General features: G+C 38.7%; 1 protein-coding gene across 1 annotated transcript; it reads right to left on the bottom strand.

The window, feature by feature from the left end:
* Nucleotides 1-648: 648 nt before the first annotated feature.
* LOC127660358 (uncharacterized protein C2orf50-like) lies at nt 649-13,302 on the bottom strand. The gene is made up of 3 exons (XM_052150491.1): nt 13,074-13,302; nt 12,678-12,718; nt 649-846 (listed from the first exon to the last, which is right to left on the bottom strand). The coding sequence occupies exons 1-3, from the start codon at nt 13,300-13,302 to the stop codon at nt 649-651; spliced, it is 468 nt and encodes a 155-aa protein (XP_052006451.1).
* Between the last annotated feature and the right edge of the window lie 10,917 nt (nt 13,303-24,219).

Raw genomic sequence — 24,219 nt, 5'->3', positions numbered from 1 at the left:
CATCTGGTTGTTAGAGACCGCCCACTGAGGTACAGCTTTACACGCAAGCAAAACTTTTCAACTCGCAAGCAAAATATTTACAGCGGCAAAAAAGACAGCAGAAAAGAGAGCAAAATGTGTGGGTTTGTGATGAAAAGTTTTTGAAGTGCACAAAAAAAAAAAAAAGTTTTCAAAAGATTACACGCACTGCAAATAATTTTGTTATCAACTTCTTTATTTTTGAGCATTTAGAAGACTTTTTGCACTCTTTTATTTTTTTTAATTACAAAATAATAAATTTTACTCTCAAACAAAGTATGTTTGATTGAATAATAAAGACACAAAGGAAACTCCATACTGACCTTTCCAAGTTGGCGCTGCGGTTGACGTATCTGAACCAGCCGAATGAGGCATACGTAGGTGTATTTCTATGGTAATTACAACACAAAATCGAATATAAATGCAAAACGTTCACCTATGCTATGCTCCCAACACACTTACACATACACAACAGAGGTTGGCAGCATCACATCAGTGTGAGTTTGTCTAAGCATGGGCAGAGGCAAGAAGACAAACAGAAGGACCCAGGGGAAGGTCTCTAAAGAATGGTACAACTCTAAACTAGGACGCTAAGGAGTGTTTCTTAAGAGACCATGTGCCTGGTAAACATCAACAAGGTTGAATCTCTGGATTTCTTTTGGTCTTGCGGCAATTTGTTGTCAGGATTAGCAGACTGTCCATGTGAATCAGCTCCTTGCCCAGCTCAGTGTACAAACCACTGCCGAACATTTGGTTAGTAGTGTTTGGGACTCTATCTGAATGCAAAGACTCCACGCTGGGTAGAGGAGTCTCTATTCGTGGATGACCCTGTGAGAGTGACAAGTAAAAATAAAAATAAATTAACAAGAACAACATATAGGCTTCATAATGTGGTACTCCGATTATAGAAATTCACCATGAAAATATTCACCTAAAATAATAATAAATTATAAAAAGAATAAAAAGTATAAAAATAAGATAAAAATTAAGATAAAACTTTAATTGAGTAATGTTAATATAGAGGCCATATAAATTAAGTTCAACCTCCTTTTATATCTTCTCTAACTGACATTAATTGACACCATTAAAACAGGAAAAATAAATTATAATAGCTAATTAAACAATTAAACTTGAGCTCCAAACTCAAGATTTCATTCCATTCCCTCTGTTTGACCTTAAAGTTATTTTATGGACCAGGGGCAAATCTAGGATTTCAATCTTGGGGCTCAATCCCAAATGACACAAAGATGTGCACATTTAATGAATTCCACTCTGTTGCATAGATGGTGTTTCATTTAATTAACTGTTACATCATTCAAGCTAGCCAGCTAATATTCATTCAGAATATTGTCATTTTCTATGGTAAACATTTATAAAGTTCAAAGTATATTACAAACCAGCTTGAAGAATATAGACACTCCATATATTATTGTAACTCTCCATTTATTGGCAACAAATTTAATCTGTCCTAATCGTTCCATTATGTTCTTCATTTATTAACTACAATTTTAGAACACAAATCAATAATTTTGCAACTTCTTAGTTTGAAGTTATATCAAACACTGTGAATTAAAGGAATAGTTCACCCAAAAATGAAAATTCTCTCATCATTTACTCACCCTTGTGCCATCCCAGATGTGTATGACTTTCTTTCTTCAGCAGAACACAAATTAAGATTTTTAGAAGAGTATCTCAGCTCTGGAGGTCCATACAATGCAAGTGAATGGGTGCCAACATTTTAAGGTCCAAAAACGGTTAAATCAATGTCTTCATAAGCAATATAATGTCACGTATTCCCTGTATTTGTGCTTAGACTTTTATTTTGAAATTCTTGTTTAGTTCCCTGTTCCTGTTTCCTGTCAGTTTTGTGGTCCTCTGTAGTTTGCTTTCATGATTGGTTTTCCCCTGATTGTTTTCCCCAGGTGTTTTTCATTCCCTTGTTTGCCCTTGTGTATTTAAGCCCTTGTTGCCCCTGGTTTCTTTGTCAGTCTTAATGTGTTGTCATGTTCTGTGCCTGGTTCTCTGTGTTTCCGTTTGTTTGAGTTACCCTGTTTATCTGTTGTTTTTCATTAAAATCTGCATTTAGATCCTCATTCCTTGTCTGCCTTGTTACAATAAGTATGGGTGAGAAACAGATCAAAATTTTGGTAAAAACATTTTCTATACATTCTCCTCACTGCTCAGTCAATCTCCAATTTGAGGGTACTTCTTAAATGGAAGGCTGCAGCCTAGTAAAGCTGTGTTCACACTACCAGCGACAAGCAGCGACAAAATTTCTCATTCATTTTCAATGAGAGCTGGTGAATTCTGGCAACATGAGCGGTGGCTACCGTTGGCGACCGGATGTGGGCATGTCCAGCGACACAAGAAATGTTTAACTTTATTCAACTGAAGAGCGACTATAGGGAGCAACAACCAATATGAGAAAAGATGGTAGATCTCACGTGATCCTAATACTTTAACAATAATATTAATTGAAAAGAAAACCGTGCTGTTTAGACTCTTTACACACCACTAGCGACCTAACTGCCAGCCACTGGCGAAATGCAGTGACAAAGTAGCTGGCAGTGTGAACGCAGCTTAAGGCTGTGTCCTTCCAAAACGAGTCTTTCTGAGGCTGTAAGCTAGGCTCCTCCTCTGCATTCAGCACTAGAATGAGACGGTCTAGTAAGTGTGCATGGCAAACTATATGCCTAGAACCAAGTGATATTTTACTTAGGAATGTGAAATATGTTCTTAATCCCTTAATTATTAAAAAAAAAAAAAAAGAGCAGAAACCATTAACTTTTTTCTCTCTCCAACTTTTTATTCGCATTTGCAGCAATGACAATATGTGGGGGAAACAAATCCTCCAAAATATGGCAAACAAAGGCTAGAAAACAAGGCTGCCTTCCAAGGGTCCTCACAATTGAGACGGCCTTCAATGGTGCTTGATGACGTAGAAGCCAAGATATCCTGATTAACGAGGCTGCAGCCTTCTGACTGAGAAGCACCCTAATTTTTACTTTCACATTCTTCTTGTGTTTTTGGTGATTCACATTCTTCATGCATACGCCCCCTACTGGGCAGGGACATGAATATTGATCTGTTTCTCACCTACACCTGTCATATCACTTCTGAAATATGGTTTTAACCACTGGAGTCTTATGATTACATTTATGCTGTCTTTATGTGCTTTTTGGAGCGTACAAATTTTGGCACTTGCAATGTATGGACCTACAGATAAGATATTCTTCTAAAAACCTTAATTTTTGTTCTGAAGAAGAACATCAGGCATGAGGGTGAGTCAATTATGGGAGAATTAAAATTTTTGGTTGAACTATTCCTTTAACTCCCAATGATGTTTCTCTATCTGCCAATAACTCGTTACTCGAGTATTTTGAATTAGTTAACTAAAAAAAGATTTAAATTTGTTCACTGATGCATTCAGTGACTATTTTTGTATTTTTGAATCTCAAGGATATACAGAGCCCCTAATAATGCTTTCCCTAATCCTACCATGTGCAAGTAGGTGTAGCTGCAGGCCGGAAATCTCCAAATGTGACGGAATCACAAAATAAGGGCACTTACTCCAAATGGGAGTTGTGCCAACTCCAAAAGGAGGCATCACTTCCACACACTGCTATGGTACGTTCACATACAACGCGAATCGAGCATTTCACGATTACATACAAAGTCAATGCAAAGATGCGAATAGACGCAAATTCGCTGCGGGCTGTGCGAATGAAGCTAATGAAGCAAATGCCGTGAAGCGAAAACGCTAAATCGCTTCATTTGCGTGTTCACCAGAGTTGAAATTTTTCAACTCGAGGGAAATATCAACATGATGCGTTGTCAAGAAAGCCTATCAGCATTGAGATTGTCCGGATGTCACTGACGTACTGACGTAGTAGCAGAAGAAATCTGGATAATTGTATAATATCATGCACCCAAACACGACGGCAATTGGTATTTCGACATATCTGGGACTTCCACAACAGATACAGAGCAGCAGTCATTGTGATATCGGCCATGGTTGATGGCGGAAAGAGAAGTTCCATTAGGGTTAGGTTAGGGCAGAGTTCCCCTATACCGAGATAACAACCTCTGCGCTTTTACCAGGAGAGAAGGTAATGCTCAACTTGCGTGTTAAGGCAGTAGGCTAAATAATCATCTGTGGATACCATAGAAATTAATGGGGAGATCCGTTAACTTACACATACTTGTCGCAAAATTGACTCTGTCTTTTCTTATAAAACACCAACTTTATCATGGTAAACTTGTTAAAAGGATTTTTTTTTTAATGTAAAACATGTTGAAAATAACCAGACATGCAGTGAATTCATTAGGTGATGAAGCGTCTCCTTCATAGACATCCATTAAAAAAAATGTCATCTTGTCTTTACTGGCGGTTTGGAACTCCTGCTCCTTTTTGGAGGTGTGTGAAAGTGTAGCGGCCCTTTGGTATCGAAAGAAGGAGGCAGAGAGTTTCCTACGGGTGCCTTTGTTTATTTAGCTTCAGTATTAAGGTTGAGCGGTTTGGTGGTTATTGCCCATTCTGAAGAATCTACACAGTGTAGAACTTCTTTCTCATTTGAATTAAATTTATGAAGTCGTAGACCCCCACGCTTGCACAGTGCTTGGGCTTCAATGATTAGCTCTTTAGCTTCCTGGATTGATGGAACAGAGATCAAGCCATCATCTACATAGAAATTGTTCTTCACAAATGACGAAGCTGATGGGTACTCAGACTTGTACTGTTCTGCCAAGTACTTAAAACCAAAGTTGGCACATCCAGGAGATGAGGCAGCACCAAAAAGGTGGACAGCCATTCTATACTCCTGAGGTTCTCTTTCCAAATCTCCATTCTCCCACCATAAAAACCTCAGGTAGTTCCTTTCATCAGGAGGAACACGAAACTGATGGAACATCTTTTCAATGTCACATGTTACAGCAACAGCTTCTTTTCTGAACCGGCAAAGTACTCCCACCAAGGAGTTGATCAAATCTGGACCAGTGAGAAGAGTATCATTAAGAGAAATGCCACAGAATTTTGCAGAGCAATCGAATACCACCCTCAACTTGTCTGGCTTTAGAGGGTGGTAGACACCATGATGTGGTATGTACCATGCTGTTTCTCCATCAGATGTTGTAGGGGTTGGCTCTGCATCTCCCTTACTAAACATTTCTTCCATGAAAGCCTTATAACTATCATAATAATGTTGGTTGGAGTTCAGCCTCTTCTTTAGGTGATGCAATCGTGCAGTGGCTAGCTTCTTGTTATTAGGTAGTGAAGGAGGACTACTGCTCTTGAAGGGCAGAGGCAATTGATAATGTCCATCATCTTTATGCTCGATCTTGTCGCTAAGAAGACTTATGAAGCGAACATCCTCTTGGGACACATGTTTGTCCTCATAATTTCTCTCATTGAAGTCCGACTCCAGTACCTTTAAGACATCATTAGCAGATGGGACTGACATTTCCTTCACCGAGACTCGATGAACAAAGCTTTGGCCTCCTTGTCGGTCCAGATGGGGATTGCAAAGGCCTATGATGCTCCAGCCAAGCTCTGTTTTCTGAGCAAAAGGCTCATTTTCACTGCCAATAATGACCTTTAAGGGAGCCAATGCTGAAGGACAATCATATCCGATCAACAACCCTATTTCACAGCTCTGGAGTGGTGACAGCTCTTTGGCTATGTGCTTGAGGTGAGGCCATTGCAATGCAGTCTTTTTGGTTGGTATATAAGACTTGTCAACAGGAATAAAGTCACAAGAATAAGCTTGCTGCATTTTAATGTAGTTTTCACCTTGGAGTCCTCGAACTCGCAGGCCACTGACCTTATAACTTGTGGTGACGGTATCATTAGATGTCATAGTGCTAAGTCTCAGCTTCACTGGTTGACTGATTACACGTAGTTCATCAAGAAAGTCTTTCAAGATGAAAGTAGAGTCACTCTGGGTGTCAAGTAAAGCGTAAGTCAAAATTTCATTTTTTGGCACCTCCGCTGTTGAGATAAGGACAGGAACTATGCTGGAAGTAGCAGAAGCACGTTGTGATAGTGCATAAGACATAACCTTTTGGACTTCTTGACTTGTGTGTACTTCGGAGTCTGATCTTGATGCTTTCACAGACCCTTTGCCCCTCTCTTCGTGCAAGCAAGTAGGGTGTCGCAGACCACATGTGCTACAGGTGTGTCTTCTTTTACAGTCTTTAGTAATGTGTCCCTTCCTTAGACATCCAAAACAAAGGGAGTTCTCACGAATGAAAGACCTTTTGTCATCTGTAGACTTTGCTGCAAAGATAGGACATTTGGCAATGTTGTGCGTTTCACTTGCAAACAGAACATGGTGACGTTGGTTTGAACTCTAGTCTCTTTGGTGTAAAATCCTTAACTTGAGCCTTTGTGTTGAGAGCCTTGCATCTTTTGGGGAATCTCTCATCTGAAACTTTAAAGCTCATCAAAAGTGAAGAGGTTACAGGATTGCAAGCTATCTTAGATTCCTTTTGCAGGAACTCTGCAAAGCGTTTAAAGCTTGGATAGTCACCAGACACATCCAACTCTTCCACTACAATTTTGTTCCATTTTCGTATAATCCACTCAGGTAATTTCTTCAGTAGTTTGTAATTTTCCTCACAGTCATTCAGAATAGACAATCCTTTTACATGAGGGATTGCTTCAACACAGCCTTGTAGAAAATCTGTAAACTCTCGCAAGGACAGAGGATCATTTGCTCCGACTTTAGGCCACTTCATAAGTTTTTCACGAAAGGCTCTCTGAACAATGAATGAATTTCCATATCTTTCTTCAAGAACCTTCCAGGCACCCTGATATGCATCTTCAGAGTCTCTATAAAAGAATCCTTCCACAGCCTTTCGAGCTTCCCCACAAGATAGTTTTTCAAGTAGAACATCTTCTCACTTGCTGGAATCAATTTGTGATCAATAAGTGCTGTGAAGGACATTTTCCAGTCAATGAACTTTAGAGGATCACCAGTGAAAGTCGTTGGTTCTGGGACAGGTAGTCGACTTATACTCAAGGAATTTACTAATACTTGAGCTAAGCTTGCAGTCTCTTGAGACGTCTGCACCTCTGGATGGAATGACTCTGCCTCAGGATTTAGCTGGAATCTGTTTTCAGCCTCCTTTGCATCGAACTCAATTGCATTTTCTCCACCCTCCTCATGATCTTCAAGAATGCTCTCAAAATCGTTGTATGCCTTCACACGAGCTGCAGCTACTTTGACTTCCTTATCTGCTTGTAGCATCTGCAGCTTTGTTCTCTCTTCCTCAAGTCTTAGGCACATCTCTGTTTCTCTCTGTTTCATTTCTGATAGCATTCTTGCTTCATTCAGCTTCCAGTCAGTCTCCATCTTGCGTAGTCTCAGCTTGCTGATCATAGATTTTTTGCATGGCCTTTGCTTGCTCTACTTTGGCTGCAAGTTCTGCTTCTGCATCAGCTCAGCTTACTGGAAGCCTTGGAGGAGGTCCTTGACTTATTTTCTGTACTTTGGGATGACTCTGACATGACCGTGTCCGTGTTTGTTCCACCAAAGATAGATTCATACTCGTCTTTATTTAGTACTTGTCTCACTCTTTCTTTCACAATTTCTTCATTATGGATATCAACGAAGGTTTCCATTCTTTTGCTCGCCAAATCACAGATCTCTGTAGTCAGTGTGGTACAGGTATCCATTCTGTTAACAATATCTGGCGTTGTAGTATGATTGCGCAGCAAAGGGGCATAACGCTGACTAACTATATCTTGTTTGCTTTGGATGTCTCTTTGGATTTGGTCAAGATCTTCACATGAGCAGAAAGTTTTCAGTTTTGACCTAGTTTCCTTAGCTATCTGCTTCCAGGAGTCGTAAGCTTTGTTAAAGGCTTTCTCATGCTTCTTTGCTTCCTGGTTATGCATCTCTAGGCCTTTCTCTGTAAGACTTCCTTTCCGTGAACTTGATCTGATTTGTTGTGTTTCTGAGGGAATGCTCAATTTCTCTGCAGAGGCTGACATTTGACTAGCTTGTATTTCCGTTTGCATAGTTGTGTCTTCCATTTGTCTGTTTTCAGGCTTAGGGAGCAGTGACCTACTCGTATCAGACATCTATAATTTAGACACTCAAATATTTAGCAAACAGGATTTAGGCAAATCTTATATGCAACAACACCATAAAATTGACATTCAAACAATTTCCTATACAAGATTTATACTGCATAAATACAGTGAATACAACCCAGCATTGACTATTATATCTATTATAGTCTGTACCTTGCAAATCAAATGCACCATGTCAATACTATCAATCTTTGGTGATCAAATCTTGCATAACTTTCACTTAAAACGTGTAACTTTCAAATATCTTACTGCAAGATTCAAAAATGATGTTTATAAAACATCCAAAGTCTGTCATTGAAAATTTCAACTCACACAGTCCAGGGAAATTAAGCTCTATTTGTGATCTTGATTCACTTATCTTTCATTGTAGCTTAAGTTCAACTCTGCCTCAAACAGTAGGTTATTTTGCTGTCGTGTTTTTTCTGATCGTTCATGAGAGCTCGGCGTTCCAAGTTGACTGTCTGATGTCACAATCCTCGCGGGGAATCCGTCTCTTTCTCACGCGATGAAAACAACTGCGTTGCTTTGAAAGCTTCAGATGCAGCGTCAAGTCCCACTCAAGCGATGTAACAGCAGCGATGAATTTAGTCGAGCGTCGAGTTTTACTGAAGCTATAGGACATGTTCTTGGCATTCAGTGGTCCACGAAAGATGATACATTGAGCTTTGATGTCAAGCTAAAAGACCAGCCAGCAACACGTCGTTGTATCCTGTCGATCGTTGCTTCATTGTATGACCCTCTTGGGTTCATCGCCCCTTTCCTTCTGAAAGGAAAATGTATTCTACAGGAGCTGTGCCGCAGAAATATTGGATGGGATGTTTCCCTTCCTGATGATCTATTTCCACGGTGGGAGGAGTGGAAGGGTAGTCTCCAGGAGCTGAAAGATTTCAGCATTCCAAGATGCTACCACCCTCAGTCTTTTGGTGACGTAGTCAGGACGGAACTGCACCACTTCTCAGATGCAAGCAATCTGGGATATGGTGCATGTTCTTATCTTAGGTTCAAAAATGACAAAGATGAAATACACTGCAGTCTTGTGATGGCCAAGGCTAGAGTTGCACCCACAAAGATCAAAAGTATTCCACGATTGGAACTGACTGCAGCTGTAGTTTCTGCAAAAATGAGTGCTATGTTAAAGGCTGAGCTGGAGATGAAGATCGATCAGGAGTTCTTCTGGACTGATTCACAGGTTGTGTTGGCGTATGTCAATAACGAAGCAAGAAGGTTTCATGTGTTTGTTGCAAATCGTGTTCAGCTGATAAGAGAACTCACAGATACAAACCTGTGGTATTATGTAAGCACATGTGAAAATCCTGCTGATCACGCCTCAAGAGGTCTTTTTGCCTCAGACATAACCTCAACAACCTGGATATCAGGACCCAAATTCCTATGGGAACGAGAAGTGTGTCCAATGCTTAACCCTTCAAATAACCTACTTGTGGGTGACCCTGAAGTCAGATCAGCTCAAGTACTTGTAAGCAAAAGTAATGATAATCTGGACTTTCTTAGCCGATTCAGTCGCTTTTCTTCTTGGAGAACACTCATTAAGGTGATTGCTCGAATAAAACGGCTGACTTCAAAACAAGAATACCCCAATGACATTGTGACTGTGATAGAAAATGAAAGGGCTTCCGAGATTGTGATTAATCTCCTCCAACAACAAGTTTTCTCCCAAGAGATAAAGGTAATTCAAGGAGGAAAAGTTCTTCAGAACTCAAGTACACTCTTTCACCTTGATCCCATTTTAAGAGGTGGTTTCCTTTGTGTTGGAGGAAGGTTGAAGCAATCATCTCTCAGTGAAGAGTCTAAACACCCAGTCATTTTGCCTAAAGACAACCACATCACCAGACTTATTTTAGCCCACTACCATGCCAAAGCTTGCCATCAAGGGAGGTATCAAACACTAATAGAGCTCAGAGCAAATGGATTTTGGGTCCTCGGTGGCAGTAAATCAGTTGCTAAATTGATATACAGATGTGTTCAATGCAGAAAGCTCAGACGGCCAACAGAGGAACAGCGAATGGCTGAGTTTCCTAAAGAACGTGTTGAAGTCTCTGACCCTTTTTCCTACTCTGGTATGGACTGCTTTGGCCCATTTATCGTAAAGAAGGGTCGGAAAGAGTACAAGAGGTATGGACTAATCTTCACTTGCCTCTCTTCTCGAGCTGTGCACATTGAAATGCTTGAAGATCTGTCAACAGACACATTTATCAATGCCCTGAGATGTTTCATCAGTCTTCGTGAGCCATTCGTCAACTCCACTGTGACTGTGGCACCAATTTTGTGGGAGCTAGAAATGAGCTCAAAGAAGCTCTCAAAGAATGTGATGTCAAGGCACTGGAAGTTTTCCTAATTGAAAAACAATGCGAATTCATCTTTAATGCCCCCTCAGCAAGTCACACTGGTGGTGTCTGGGAACGACAGATCAGGACTGTGCGAAATGTACTGAATGCTACGCTTTCTCAGTGTCCAGGCAGACTTGATGATTCCTCTCTTAGAACCTTGTTCTATGAAGCAATGGCTATCGTCAACAGTCGTCCATTAACTGTAGATGGTATCAATGACCCCAAGTCACTGGAACCCTTGACACCTAACCATCTAATTCTGATGAAGTCAAAGATTGCTCTTCCTCCACCAGGCAAATTTGTGAAGGAAGACATGTATGCAACGAAAAGGTGGCGCCGAGTCCAATACCTGATTGAACAGTTTTGGAGTCGTTGGAAAAGAGAATATCTCATGAACATCTCTATAAGGCAGAAGTGGCATGTGCCCCGACGCAATCTCAAAGTAAATGACATAGTCATCATCAAAGAGGACATGTTGCCAAGAAAGCAGTGGCAGTTAGGTCGAGTTGTTGAAATAATTCAGGGGAGTGATGGCTTAGTTCGAAGAGTAAAGATTCAAACAAGTGAGCGAAAATCAAAAAGTAAGCCAGAGCAATCCATGCCTACAATTATTGAGCGACCAATTCAGAAGTTAGTGGTGCTACTTGAGAGTGAGTGAGTGACTGGCATAGGTGACACACTTGTATCAGACAACTGGTTTTAGATTTGTCAATGCATATTCTTAAATCAAAATTTAAGAGCGGTCATCAAGGTTGAAATCATGTATGATTTATTCTATTTTCATGTGTTTGTTCATCATAACATGATTGGTGGGAGTGTAATGACCGGCCCCTTTAATTTGTTTTTCTTTACATCTCTACTAGAGGGCGTAAGGTATGCAAGGGAATTTTTTTTGCAACACAGAAGAGAGTTCACATGTGTTACACAAGCTCACAGTCAACAGTCAATAAGCTCTAATTATCATTAAAAATGTAAATATATTTTGTTTTAGTAACCCTTTGGAAAGCGGAGCGAGGTATGTTATGTTTCATGTTCATTTCATGATCATTTCATAGTGCTTTTTGATTTCTTATTTCGAGCATAATATTTGTTATTAAACTTTGGCTAATAATATGTTTCTTATGCTGTGAACGCTTAATATCATATTGTGAATATGTATTTACATTTGTTTATTCTTTATTTGTCTTTCTTTGTAGTTTTACGGTGCATTACGGTGCATTACGGTGCTTTACGGTGTTTTGAAGCGCTTGCGATGTATCAGGAGGAGATTTGAAGTGATGTGATACGACGAAATACAATGTTCAATACAGTGCTGCAGAAATGTGATGCATAAAGGTGATTGAAATCAAACAAAGGCATCGCTGAACATTAAAGTTTATTGCACCTGAAGCTAAATAAACAAAGGCACCCGTAGGAAACTCTCTGCCTCCTTCTTTCGATACCAAAGGGCCGCTACAGAAAGTGTCACCCCGATTCAAGTTGGTATAGCTGCAAGCTGGAGACCTCCGAATGGGGGTGGAATCTCCAATAGTAGATGGGGTTCCTCCAAAAGTGGGTTGCGCCAACTCCAAAAGGATTAAGGTTAGGGGAAGGGAAAGGGTTAGGTTACTGGCTCCATATAACTTTAATGGCGATTTGGAGCTCTGTTATTTTGCCTGCAAATATACCTTTCTCCCACCAAGTATAAGCCCAACTCCCTTCTGGAGTAACTCCGCCCCTTCTGAAGTTACTCCGCCCTCTTTAGAAGTTTCTGCCCCTGTTTGGAGATGTTTTGGCTGCAGCAATTCATACTTTGGTCGTTCATAACCGAAACAATTCTAATTATACTTTTTTCAAATTTGCCTCTTTTGGGATAATACAGAAGAGTGTTTAAGCATCATAAGTATTTACCCCACAAATGAAAACAAAACATTTTGTGAACTGCTGTGCAAGACCATACAAAATAACAACTATATTAGCCTAAACATAATTATGTATTTCAAATATTTTCTTTTACTCATAATAATTGAGTCATTTCCCTGTTAAACTTCACTGACAGGGTCTAGTAACGCATATGAATATGGACAATATAATCTAATCTCCTTAACATTAGGCATATTGTAATTATTTTTAAAAAGAAATAATAATAATATACATATATATATATAAAAAAAACTTATATAGCAGAAATAATTGTTGGTTATTGCCATACAGTCGTCATTCATAAGAGACAACTTTACCTGCTGGTCAAAGTTCTTCAGGAAACTCCAGTTATTCTCCCTGTGATGAAACATTGATTGTTAGGCATTTTTACAACATGCATTCTACTATCTCGAGACATCACTATGCAATTAATTATTTAGCAACGAAATTAAGATAATTTGCGATAAAAGATGTGAATTTTCATTGTAGCTTACTGTGTGATGGTTGTGTGTGTACAGTAACCACGGCTTTATATAGTGAGTAAAGAACAAGAGATGAGTAACCGTAACGCACACCGTCCTGGGGGCACCTGGTCAACTACAATCCGTCCCGTATCAAATAACGGGTTGAACAATGGTACATTAGTCGCGTTACTCCATAGAAAGTGAGTGAGAAAACGGCGATTGTATTTCTAAGAATGTGAATAAAATTACATTCCTTCACTCCGGTTCGCTCAGCGCGCACAAACTCTCTCCAAACCTGGTCCTGTTTTACCGGGTCTCGGGTGTCATCGTCTTGTGCCTGTATCTCGGTGTTTCGTGTCCTGCTTGTTGAATGCCTGAACACTGAGACAGAGGACTGCGAGGCAATAGGACCGTTTGGTCGGTCTGGTAAACGGTATCCATCCGAAGTGGCGCGCCGCATGTTCCCTTTTCTATCCATCACTTACAGAAGCTCGTTAAACGTGTCAATCAAATACAAACTCATTGTTGTATTAAACTACTGTGAAATTCATTTTTACCTATTAAGCTCTGAATATTCTCTCAACTTCAAGCGGTGCCACAACTTGTCGTTGTTCTGTTATGTCTGAGGCGCATGGATGTTTCGCGCGCGCCAGTTACCAGCAATCACAACGCAGCTGCTGCTGCCACCCGGTTGCGCGGAGATTCCTCGTCTCTCTTGTTTACGCGGACCGTTGCCGGGCGATACAGGGATACTCTCAAGCTTTTGTTGATTTACGAGAAGGCAAGACATCCGCTGCAACAATTACAGCAAATTAGGTCAAGAAAAGCCAAAACATTTAAGGGGGCGTTCACATCAAAAACGTTTTTGCGTTTGTGTAAACAGGCGTTTTTTTAGACGAAGTGTCAAGTTAGCTTTGTGTTGCAATGTTACATGTGCAGTATTATTTAAAATGTCAGTACATTAACTAACAGTTGCGTATTGTTCTTGGATTATATGATGTGTAACGTGATACTCAAAATGGACAGACCAATTAACAGCTTGATTAAAATATAGGTTTAAGAAAAGGTATCAGAGACACAGCCAGGACCAGGAAGCAGGCCAAAAACTGGATCCAATGAGATAAAGATGGACACTAAACATGTTATAAGAAAAGGCATGAGTACAGAGACCAGCTGAGACGAAGGACTATACAAAAGACTTATTGTGTTGTAGTTATGATTTGTTCTTCATGACGGTTCGTTCTGAGCAAAAACAAAAAATATATATATATTTATTTTTCGTTCCAGTTCAGAAGTTCCGCAGACTACTTTCCAAAAGGGTACCGGTTAGAACAAAATAAAAGAATGGTTAATAATATTATTTTTAAAATGACAGTACTCTGTGCTAAGGGGTGGGTGAAATACCCTTTAGAGTTTTGCCAGATTTCGCAAAAGAAACAAGCAAACTGGTCTGGAAAAACAAGCCCAAAATAAGCCTCATCAAAATAAGCAATAATTATTTTCCCTGTGTGATGGATTTATCAGCATAGAAATCATAACAAGCAGTTAATTAACAGATAAGTATAATTTTTATTACAAATCTGCTTCTGTGTCAAAACCTGGCAGCATCAAATCTCTATTAATGCATCATATCTAACAATAATTCAGTGAAGACTTGGAAACAACTGAGAAAAGTACTTATTACCTCTAATAATATTTTCCTTGTGATACTGCGAGATCCAGCAGATGGAAATCACTTCAATAAATCAGATGATTTGTAGAAGGAATAACAACTTTAATTTGTAAAAATTAAGAAATGAATAAAAATGAAATGATGAATACTGCGAATAAATGCAAAACGAAAATAAATGTTTGATGTTAAGTGGATATATCCTAAGGAAATACGCAAAGAATAAGTCCTAAAATAAACCTAACAACACGAAGTCTTGTCTGTGTCTAAGTAAGTAAAAGGGAAAAGTTAAAGTACAAAGATGAATCAAGATGAGGCGTCAAATTTGTAGATCATATGCAAAGAGCTAGTGTATCACTCAAAGATTCATTTATATCTTTATACTCTCTTGAGACTGTGTCAGAAAGCACTTCATTTTTAAACAAAGAAAGTTCTGCATGATGTTAAGTTGTAATTCAAGGTGTCAGGTCATATTGTTATGACTTATTGAAGTGCAAAAACTGTGGTAAGGGTAGACTACAGACTAGCTTGTACTTATATCTTTGCAAAGTACTTGTACATTTCCTAATCTCTGCAAGATACGAACACAGGTATCCTAGACACATCCTGTGTTTGTAGACTTCGTCTGTACATTTCTTGGAACAATAATAAAACCATAAACTAGGCTCACTTGCTCCAGCTCTGAAACCTCATTGGGTCATAAAGTAACATAAAAACATATACAAGAGCACATAAGGAATGCATCTCATAGCACAAATGTATATATGAAGTAATACAAAGTTTGGCCACATATACATCTGGTAAAATAAATGTAAAGGCACAGAAGTACAATGATAAACTGAATACATGAATGAGAATATATGATTATGATTGCATAATTCTGATTATACAGTAGTTGATTTCGAGCACAATATCAACAAGCAAAAATATAAAAGACTCTAGCCACAAACATCAACTTGTATCTGAATTAGCCGTGCATGTATATGTAGTAATTATACATGGTTGTTAAAAAGGTCTCATTCACAGAATATGACATCCATAACAGACATTTATGCAAAGAAATGTGTGATTCAGCAGTTTCCTTCAGGATCAAAGAACATGTTTCATTTTTTCGGGTAACAAGAAGTGGTGTAGTTAAAAAAATATACTGCTAACCCTTTGGCCTTTAGTTTTATAAACAAAATATTAGAACAAAATTAACTGGTTATAACCGGTTTACGGCATTTAAAAATTTTTTTTTTTACTCCAGAACAATTGAAAATCACTTTGTTCCAGATTTCGGCAAATTTTGTTTGCTAATTTTAGTCCCTGGTTATGGCTATGTATTGTTCTGTTTCGCAGGGTCTCGTTGTGACACTGTGTTGAATCTCAAATCTGCTGTCCGAAAACATTGTTTTAAAATCTGTTCTACTATTTAACTAATACTATGTAATTATGTAATGTTGCTTCCATATAAGAATTTAGTATAGATGAATAAGATAAAGTCTTTGACCTTATTTTCAATAATTAGCCACTGAGAACATTCTGTCGATTTGTTGTCCTCTTGCCCTCAAGGGGGCGATATACTCCATATTTTGCAGTTTACAGCACATAAGCAGCAGCAACAACAGGTTGGTTAATCACACAAATGTAAATGAAAGTAAGAGAGAAAGGTCAAGAAATATTTTTGAATCCAAGTTCATAATAAAATGTTCTATGAGTTGTAACACCAAATGTATTTTGCTGGCTTTTTTCAGAGAGCAGCTTCTGCCTTGGAATGTGGACTGAATTGAGCATGTGTTTAATAATTTAGCCAGTTCCAGTAAAGCCTATGATTCACTGTGACAGTAGATCTGACTTTTGCTTTTGGGTTGAATGTCATACCTGCAGTGTGACAGACCGGTCCAGTTCTGCACATAGAAGAACACCTAATGGAAATGATGTGTCCACATCAGACAGAGAACCTCAAATGTGACAGGACTTGAATAACCTGATTAAGACTTACCGTATAGATCATTCTAACTTTTCCATATATCTTTGATTTAACTACACTGAAAAAAAAAAACGACTTAATTTTATTTGGAAAGTTTTTGCATAATTTTTAATGATATAAAATATACTTAAAGTAAGTCTTTTAAGTTAATACGAGATGATTTTGGCTTTTACTTAAAAATCTGATGTACATAGTACTTAAATAATATTGCTAAAATTGTTTGTGAACATTTCACATTTTTAACTTTCCTTATAAACAAAAGTTTAATAATATACCACAGTACATACGATGCCTCCCACATAATGTGGGATATGTACTCATATAGACAATATGTCATCTTGACTTACTGGTGAAGATTCAGAGCTGCACGCAGACCGCTACACTAGACACAAGACACAAAACACGATGACGGAAACAATCAACACATACATTTTTTTTTTTATCATGAACGGGTAGAAAATTAACAGTAACAGTGTACAGTAACAACAAAATAAACAAATATACTTGCCAACTTGAAACCATGCAAGCTCAATAATTATTCAAGCCCGGTGCATGCTGGAAACACCAACTTCGAAAAGTTAAGTAAAATTTACTTATTTTATTTACCAGTGAAATTTACTCAGATTAGCCAGTAAATATGATAAGGTTTTCACTTTAGGATTGATACACGATGACACATTTTAAAGACAACAAAAAATCATAAATAATATTAACTTATAAGATAGAACTTACATTTTTGCATGTTTGAATTGAGAATTGATTTATTATTTTCAAGAATGTATTATTTTCAATTTTACACTTAATCTAATTTAAAATGTAGAAAGTATTTAATCTTATTGCAATATCTACTTCACCACAAATATTTTTTTCAGTGTATTTCAACAAATGAAATGGCCAGCTTTGTATCATATCAGTTGGCCATTTCATATGAAAGAGAATTAAAATACATTTGTTTTTGAAGATTAAGCTGTTTGGAATTTATATATCAAATAAATGGATTTGATCATTATGGTAATGACTGGCATTCACAGATCCAAATTGTTAAGATTTTATCCCCCCAAAATGCTAAACCCAAACACATTTGTCACTAAATAAAAAATACACATAACTATCCCACAGTCAAAAAAACACAAGAAATGCAATATGTATTGATGATGACAGATTACATAGCAGAAGATGATTTTGGTGAAGATATACTGTGTGTAATATTGTCAGGTTGTTGGACCTACAGAAAATATTGACGAGTTTGTTGGATGTTTGATCTTTTATAAAGTGTAATACTGATATTTTCTCAAATATATTGTCAGAGCTACTAACACAGACTTACCCCACTCACACACACAAACACAAGAACAGATTAGACATCTGTATGCTCCTGCTTTTAATTATTCTTTCTACCTACCTCCATATTGATTTGAAAGACCCTTGTAGGGTGCTGTCGTCTTTGAGTCCATTTTAAGCACAGTTTATTCATCATTCCCAACCAATTACTGCCTTTCACCATGAACGCATTTAATGAAACGATTAGAGGCAATTTTTCCGATGAATAGATATCCGATTCCTGACACGCAACGCCCACACACATCTTCCCAACAGCCTCGTTCAAGCTGACAATTGTGGGAAAAAGTGAGAAGCCATAGAACAAAAGAGACTAAATCCCTCTCAGCACAATATGATCAGAGAAGGACTTTTTCAGACTTGTTTTACCAATGTAAAATTACAAAAAAAATTTCATTCTTTTATTATTATTATTATTATTATTATTCAGAATGGTAGACCAACAGCTCTCTGGGTAGTTTTTTTTCTCTACTCTATGGAGACTGCTAATTAATTTAGAAAGAGTTTATCCTTAAATCCTCAAAGTACCTCCTACACATTCACAATCTGACTTTATTTTGATCAGATGGTGAGAAAAAAAAATCACTGCTAATACCAACTGCATGTGTATGTATGTATGTGTGTGAGATAAAAAGAGAGAAAAAAACTGCAGAAAAAAGATAGCCAAACAAGTATATAGAGTGTTTGTGTGTGTGTGTGTGCATGCGTGTGTGTGTGTGTGTGTGTGTGTGTGTGTGTGTGTGTGGAGGGGGGTGGTCTTAAATATATGTCTGAGAAATGTTCACTGGCATGAGAAATTGCATGTGGGTGTTTGGAAGAGATGTGGTTCTTCAGTATCATTAATATCTCAGACATTTTAATTTAACACTACACTGTGCAGCTCTATGTAACCACATGACATAACCATACAATACACCATATAACGACCACAGACATGATGTCTGAAACAATAATCTATGTATCCTATATATCTATATATCCTACTGGAGTGAGTGTTTTTTTTATATGAAGACAGAACATCCATACTTATTATTATTAATCTGTAAATGTAATGCACTAAAATACACCAAAATCTCAACCTGTGTATGTGTGGCATTTTCCCACAGGTTCTCTTCCTACAGTGTGGTCATATCTGACAGCAGTCAGTCATTATGTCTTATGGCCGAATAAAAAGCATAACAGCATCAAAGTTCAGTGAATAAGAGGTTTAAAAATCAAGACAAAATCTGCTATTAAACCAAACATAAACAGGACAGGTGTAACTGTTACTGTCTTACACACTTTACACTTTCTAGTTGTTAAACTCGAAGATGTCCATTGTTAGTGATGAACTACACCTGTGGTTACTCTGCCAGGACACCTGTGTGAACCTGAGGGGAACTGACTTATTTCATCAACTAAAACTTGCAACTTAACTTGACAGACACTGATCACCATGAATTATTATTGTCACAGCTCTGCCATTTTAACAATAACTCCAATCCATTTGTGTTCCAAGGGACATCATAAATGGTTGTGGAGGACAGAACATTTACTAAACTAAGTAAACAAAACAGTCACTAAGAGACAAAAACACAGCAGCAATAAGTCCTGAAGATTACATGCTTTTGAATCTAGTGACCATTTAACAGCCAATCTGGATGCCAGTAAAGATTGTTCATGAAAATGCTTTCAAGGATTTAATTAACTTGCTAATGACATATGCTTTAAGAAGTAAATGGTTCTCTCTTTATTCACTGAGACCACATTTACATTTATGCATTTGGCAGACGCTTTTATCCAAAGCGACTTACAGTGCACTTATTACAGGGACACTCCCCCCGGAGCAACTTGGAGTTAAGTGCCTTGCTCAAGGGCCCAACAGTGGCATCTTGGTGGTGCTGGGGCTTGAACCCCCAACCTTCTGGTCAGTAACCCTGAGTCTCAACCACTGAGCCACCACTACCTCCTATGTGAGACCACAGTGTCACATCTGCAGTACATGGTTCTCCACTCTGCTCCCAGTATAGACACACAGGCTTAATATAGAACCCCTCAGACCATAGTTAGGTGAGCACTGAAAAAGAGAGATAAATGGAGAATAAAACATTTACTGATCACCCCTGGAGCTCATACTTCTGCCCCCATCATTTCCACCTAATCACAGGTCAGACTCAGGTGTGCTAGATAAAAGAATGTGCTGGCAGCCCTATAATTTAATATAATCTCACAGTTCTGGAACTTACATTTGCACATAATGTAACAATTATGCAAAATACAAAAGAAATGTGCACAGAAACGAATCATGCAACACTGTTTTCCAGGTGTTATTCATAAAGCTTTTGACTGAACCACTGAAATTGCTTCTCATTGACTTAACCTGGATATGTAAACTTCAAAAATGTAATCAATGTTTTAATGAGTTTGCCTCACAGCAAGAAGGTCCTGGGTTCAAGTCCCGGCTCAAATGGCCTTTCTGTATGGAGTTGCATGTTCTCCCTGTGTTTTCGTGAGTTTCCTCTTGGTGCTCCGGTTTCCCCCACAAGTCCAAAAACATGCAGGTTAAATGCATTGGAAACTCCAAATTGCCTCGTAGGTATGAGTGAGAGACCCCCAGCCACTGGGGGTTGCATTAGGAATGGCATCCAGCATAAATCCTGTGCCAAGTTAAATATGTGTTTCACGGATAGACCATCCGCTGTGGCGACCCCTAACGGGAGCAGCCGAAAAAGCAGAAGAAGAAGTTTTAATTAGTTTGCTAAGCTGTGTAACTAATTTACAGTTCATACCAACTTTATAATATTTAGACATTTAGAACAAATGCAAGCAGTACAAACACATGTGCACAGACTGTATAATGTAGAGTAAATATGCACAATATGTAATGTTTTGAGGGCAAATATTGCAATATCTTTTTGCAACAGCTCTGCCACGAGTGATCCCTTTTGTTCCTTTTTGCCCTGTGCTTTACTGTTTTTCTATGCTATTTTCAAAAATACACAGATAACACTATTCCACCAACGGATTCAAATCCACCAGTGATTCAAATACACATATACTGTTAAAAAAGTCTACTCTAGAAAAGTCTGACTTTTATTTATTTATTTATTTATTTAGCAAATCTTGCTGTGTTTTTCATGAATTCTAAACTATGATTAAACTTTGCAGGTGCAAAGAGTGACACAAATCACCTTGCAATCAAGAGCTCACTTGACTGGAAATCACTTTGCCTTTTTTTTAGAAACAGGAACACTGTTCCGCTCTGATGAGGCCTTGGCTCACTTTCAAGCAGAAAAATCAAGAGAAAAGATTAAGATTAATATAAGGTGGTGAACTTTTCTATCAAATATTACAAAAAACAAGGAGGTGGGTCGAGGTGCTTTATCCAAAAAGACCCCTTCACGTTGTTCTTCCTTCTCTTAGTCTTAGATGTTCCTCCCACACAAAAGACTGGAGGCTTCCACCACACAAGCCATTGACCCCCTGATTAATAATGAGTCTGGGATTGCTTCCGCTGTTCCTTTTTTTAGGATTGTCTTTTGGATTTCAGTCCAATGACCCTCTATAAAGCTGTTATATAATTGCTATTTTTCTCCACACCCTCTCCTCAGAGAGATGGAGGCATGATGACTGTAATTATCTTGCCGAAAAGCAGACAAAACGGGCGAGCTTCTGCTGCCCGCCTGGCAGAGGAGATGGTAAAACCTAATTTCGCTATTCTTTCTCTTTCTCCTTCTGTTTCATTATGTCCTTCTCTCTGTCTTTGCTAGATTTTCTAATTACTTTTGCAAAACTACAGAATATTAAATACATGTGTGCCCATGTTAACGTAGAGTACTGTTTTTTTACAAAGACAAAATACTATATATATATTTATTCTTATTTTTTTTTTTTTTGTAGTGTTGCATTGTAACTTGTGGTGGTTGAATTGAGCCCCTGCCAGTTTCCCTTTGATACGACTAATCAGCAATTTAATTACACAGGCCTCTGTTTGTATTCAGCATTTATGTATGGAATGATTTTCCGGACATTATTCAAAAGGTGACTGTGAGTGACGTCTCTTCCCAAGACAAACACGCCCCATAGTATAATCCCACCCTTGACCCTGATTGACAGGTTTCCGTGTAAGGCATCAATGGAAATACTAAGGGAATTAGTATTCCATTTGAGTTTTGGCTGGCTACATACGCGACGCTGAGAAAGTGAAAAAGCAGACGTGGTAATTGAAATTGCTATTTAAATATGACAGGGCCAAAACTCGTAAGATATGGGAAACACAGTTGCAAACGGACTTTGCTTTTCCATTTGAAATCTGGCAGTCACTGTGCATTCGCTTAAACGAAAATGCAAACGGTAATGCGCGATTTGCAATTGCGTTTGGATTATGTCACATTTTATGCGTCCACAAATTGAAAACGCAATTGCAAATACAATTTGAAATTCCTTTTGAATAATGTCCGGAAAATCATTCCATATTTATGGGCTTTTATATGCTTGAACGCAGTAATTAAATAGAAGTTTAAGAGATTAAGAAAGAGAAAGAGAACAAGAGAGAGATAAGAATGACAGAGACGGGGCGGTCAAACGATTTAGATCAGGATGACATTGTCAGATAAAAAAAGTAATAGTGTATCATTTGTAACTGAGGTAAGAGGTTATGTCATATATGAAGTACTTTCTTTTTCTTTACCTTTGTGCTCTCTGTCTGTGTGTTGAGTATTGCCTCTTATTTTTCTCCCAATGCCTCAAGTTTCTTCAGGCGACAGGAAGCTTGATCATACAGCTTGGTAACTAAGCAACAACTTACCAACCACGCTCTAAAATTAGGGAAGAGATGACGTCAAGGCAACCAAAACAAAATCATATGAACATTAAAATGCACACGTATCAGCAAGAAGAACATTCACATTGACCAGCCAGCTTTCATACTTTAATCAACAGCATGTAACTCATGATTTCCTCATGAAAAAGGCAAAAATAGACCTGTCATAGAACTGCACATAACCTCGCAAAAGTACTATGCTGACAAACATTCAAGCTACAGAATAAAGTCACGAATCAAGGAAAGGCAGCCCTCCTGTTTTAGTAAACTGTCCTAGTTATAGCACATTCGATGAAACAAACAAGGCTTATTTTTTCTGTTCAAAATCGTCTTAATTACTTTGCTAATCTATCCAAATGAGATGCATCCAGAGTATTTATTTTGTTAATCAGTAAGGCGTAGAAGCAAAGGACCTTGCATATGATCACTTTGGCCCCACGCAAGGGTGTAGATTTGGCTTGAACATTGGGTTTGGGGGGCATCTTCAATAACAAATTGTTTGCTTTTTATGTATGTTTTTAAATCATCTAACACACCATGAAGCTGACCCATGTTAGATTGGACTTAAGACACAGAAACCAAAGTACCAAGTCAACAGATCAACAAATTTTTAGAACCACCTAAAAATGGAAGCACCATTTAGAATTTTCTAAACCGCACTTTCATTGTAACTGAAGTCAGGCTGACCGTGACCACATACACGGACAGAGGGAGAGTCAAAAACGACTCGGTTACTAGCGTAACCTCGGTTCCCTGAGAGGAGGGAACGAGTATTGCGTAAGTAGCTTACGCTATGGTAAAACTCCGTTTCTCCAGAAATATTGAAGTCTTTATGTAAAACGCATTGCAGCTGCACAGCAGACAGCGATGACCGAGGCAGCTCGGTCATTGGCTGTGCCACGGCAACTGCTCGAACCAATGACGGGGCGACTCTGAACGTGCGACCAATGGTAGCGCGCATCGCGTCGCGCAGCTCAGAGCCTGCCGAAATTAGCATAGGCAGGCTATATAATGGGCACCCCGTCGTGCGAGTTCCTTTAGGTTCAATCGACTGAAGCGAACTGACCAAGCACAAGCACGGCAGCTTACGCAATACTCGTTCCCTCCTCTCAGGGAACCGAGGTTACGCTAGTAACCGAGTCGTTCCCTATCGAGAGGTCCCTCCTATTGCGTAAGTAGCTTACGCTATGGGAAAACCATGTAAAACGCCGTGCGTGCTGACTTCGCTCTATAAAACCAGAGGCAGGTGCCTGAGCTTTAAAGCAAAGTGATTATTCCCCGAGCCGGCCAACGGCGAGCTATATACTGGGATATTACAGAGCGTCCTTGCCCAAGGCGAGCGCTCTTTGTACAAACACAAGCACACATCTTATGTACTGAGCTTTTTATGTACTGGTACGCATAATAAATCCTCTAAGTCGGTCAGAGACGGACCTTATAAGGGAGGAGGTGATGCCCAGCATAAACACACTCTATTCCATTCTATAGTCAGGCTGATAGAATGTTGGAATGCAATGAGGGGACCTGTAGGTTATAAAACCTGATAAATGTCGAAGGCGAGGCCCAGCCTGCCGCCGCACAAATATCTTCAATGGGTATCCCACTCGACCATGCC

This window comes from Xyrauchen texanus, chromosome 20 (genome assembly GCF_025860055.1).
Source record: "Xyrauchen texanus isolate HMW12.3.18 chromosome 20, RBS_HiC_50CHRs, whole genome shotgun sequence".
Classification (NCBI taxonomy): Eukaryota; Metazoa; Chordata; class Actinopteri; order Cypriniformes; family Catostomidae; genus Xyrauchen; species Xyrauchen texanus.
The sequence above is the reverse complement of the archived record's forward strand: the minus strand, read 5'-3'. Positions and strand labels throughout refer to the sequence as shown.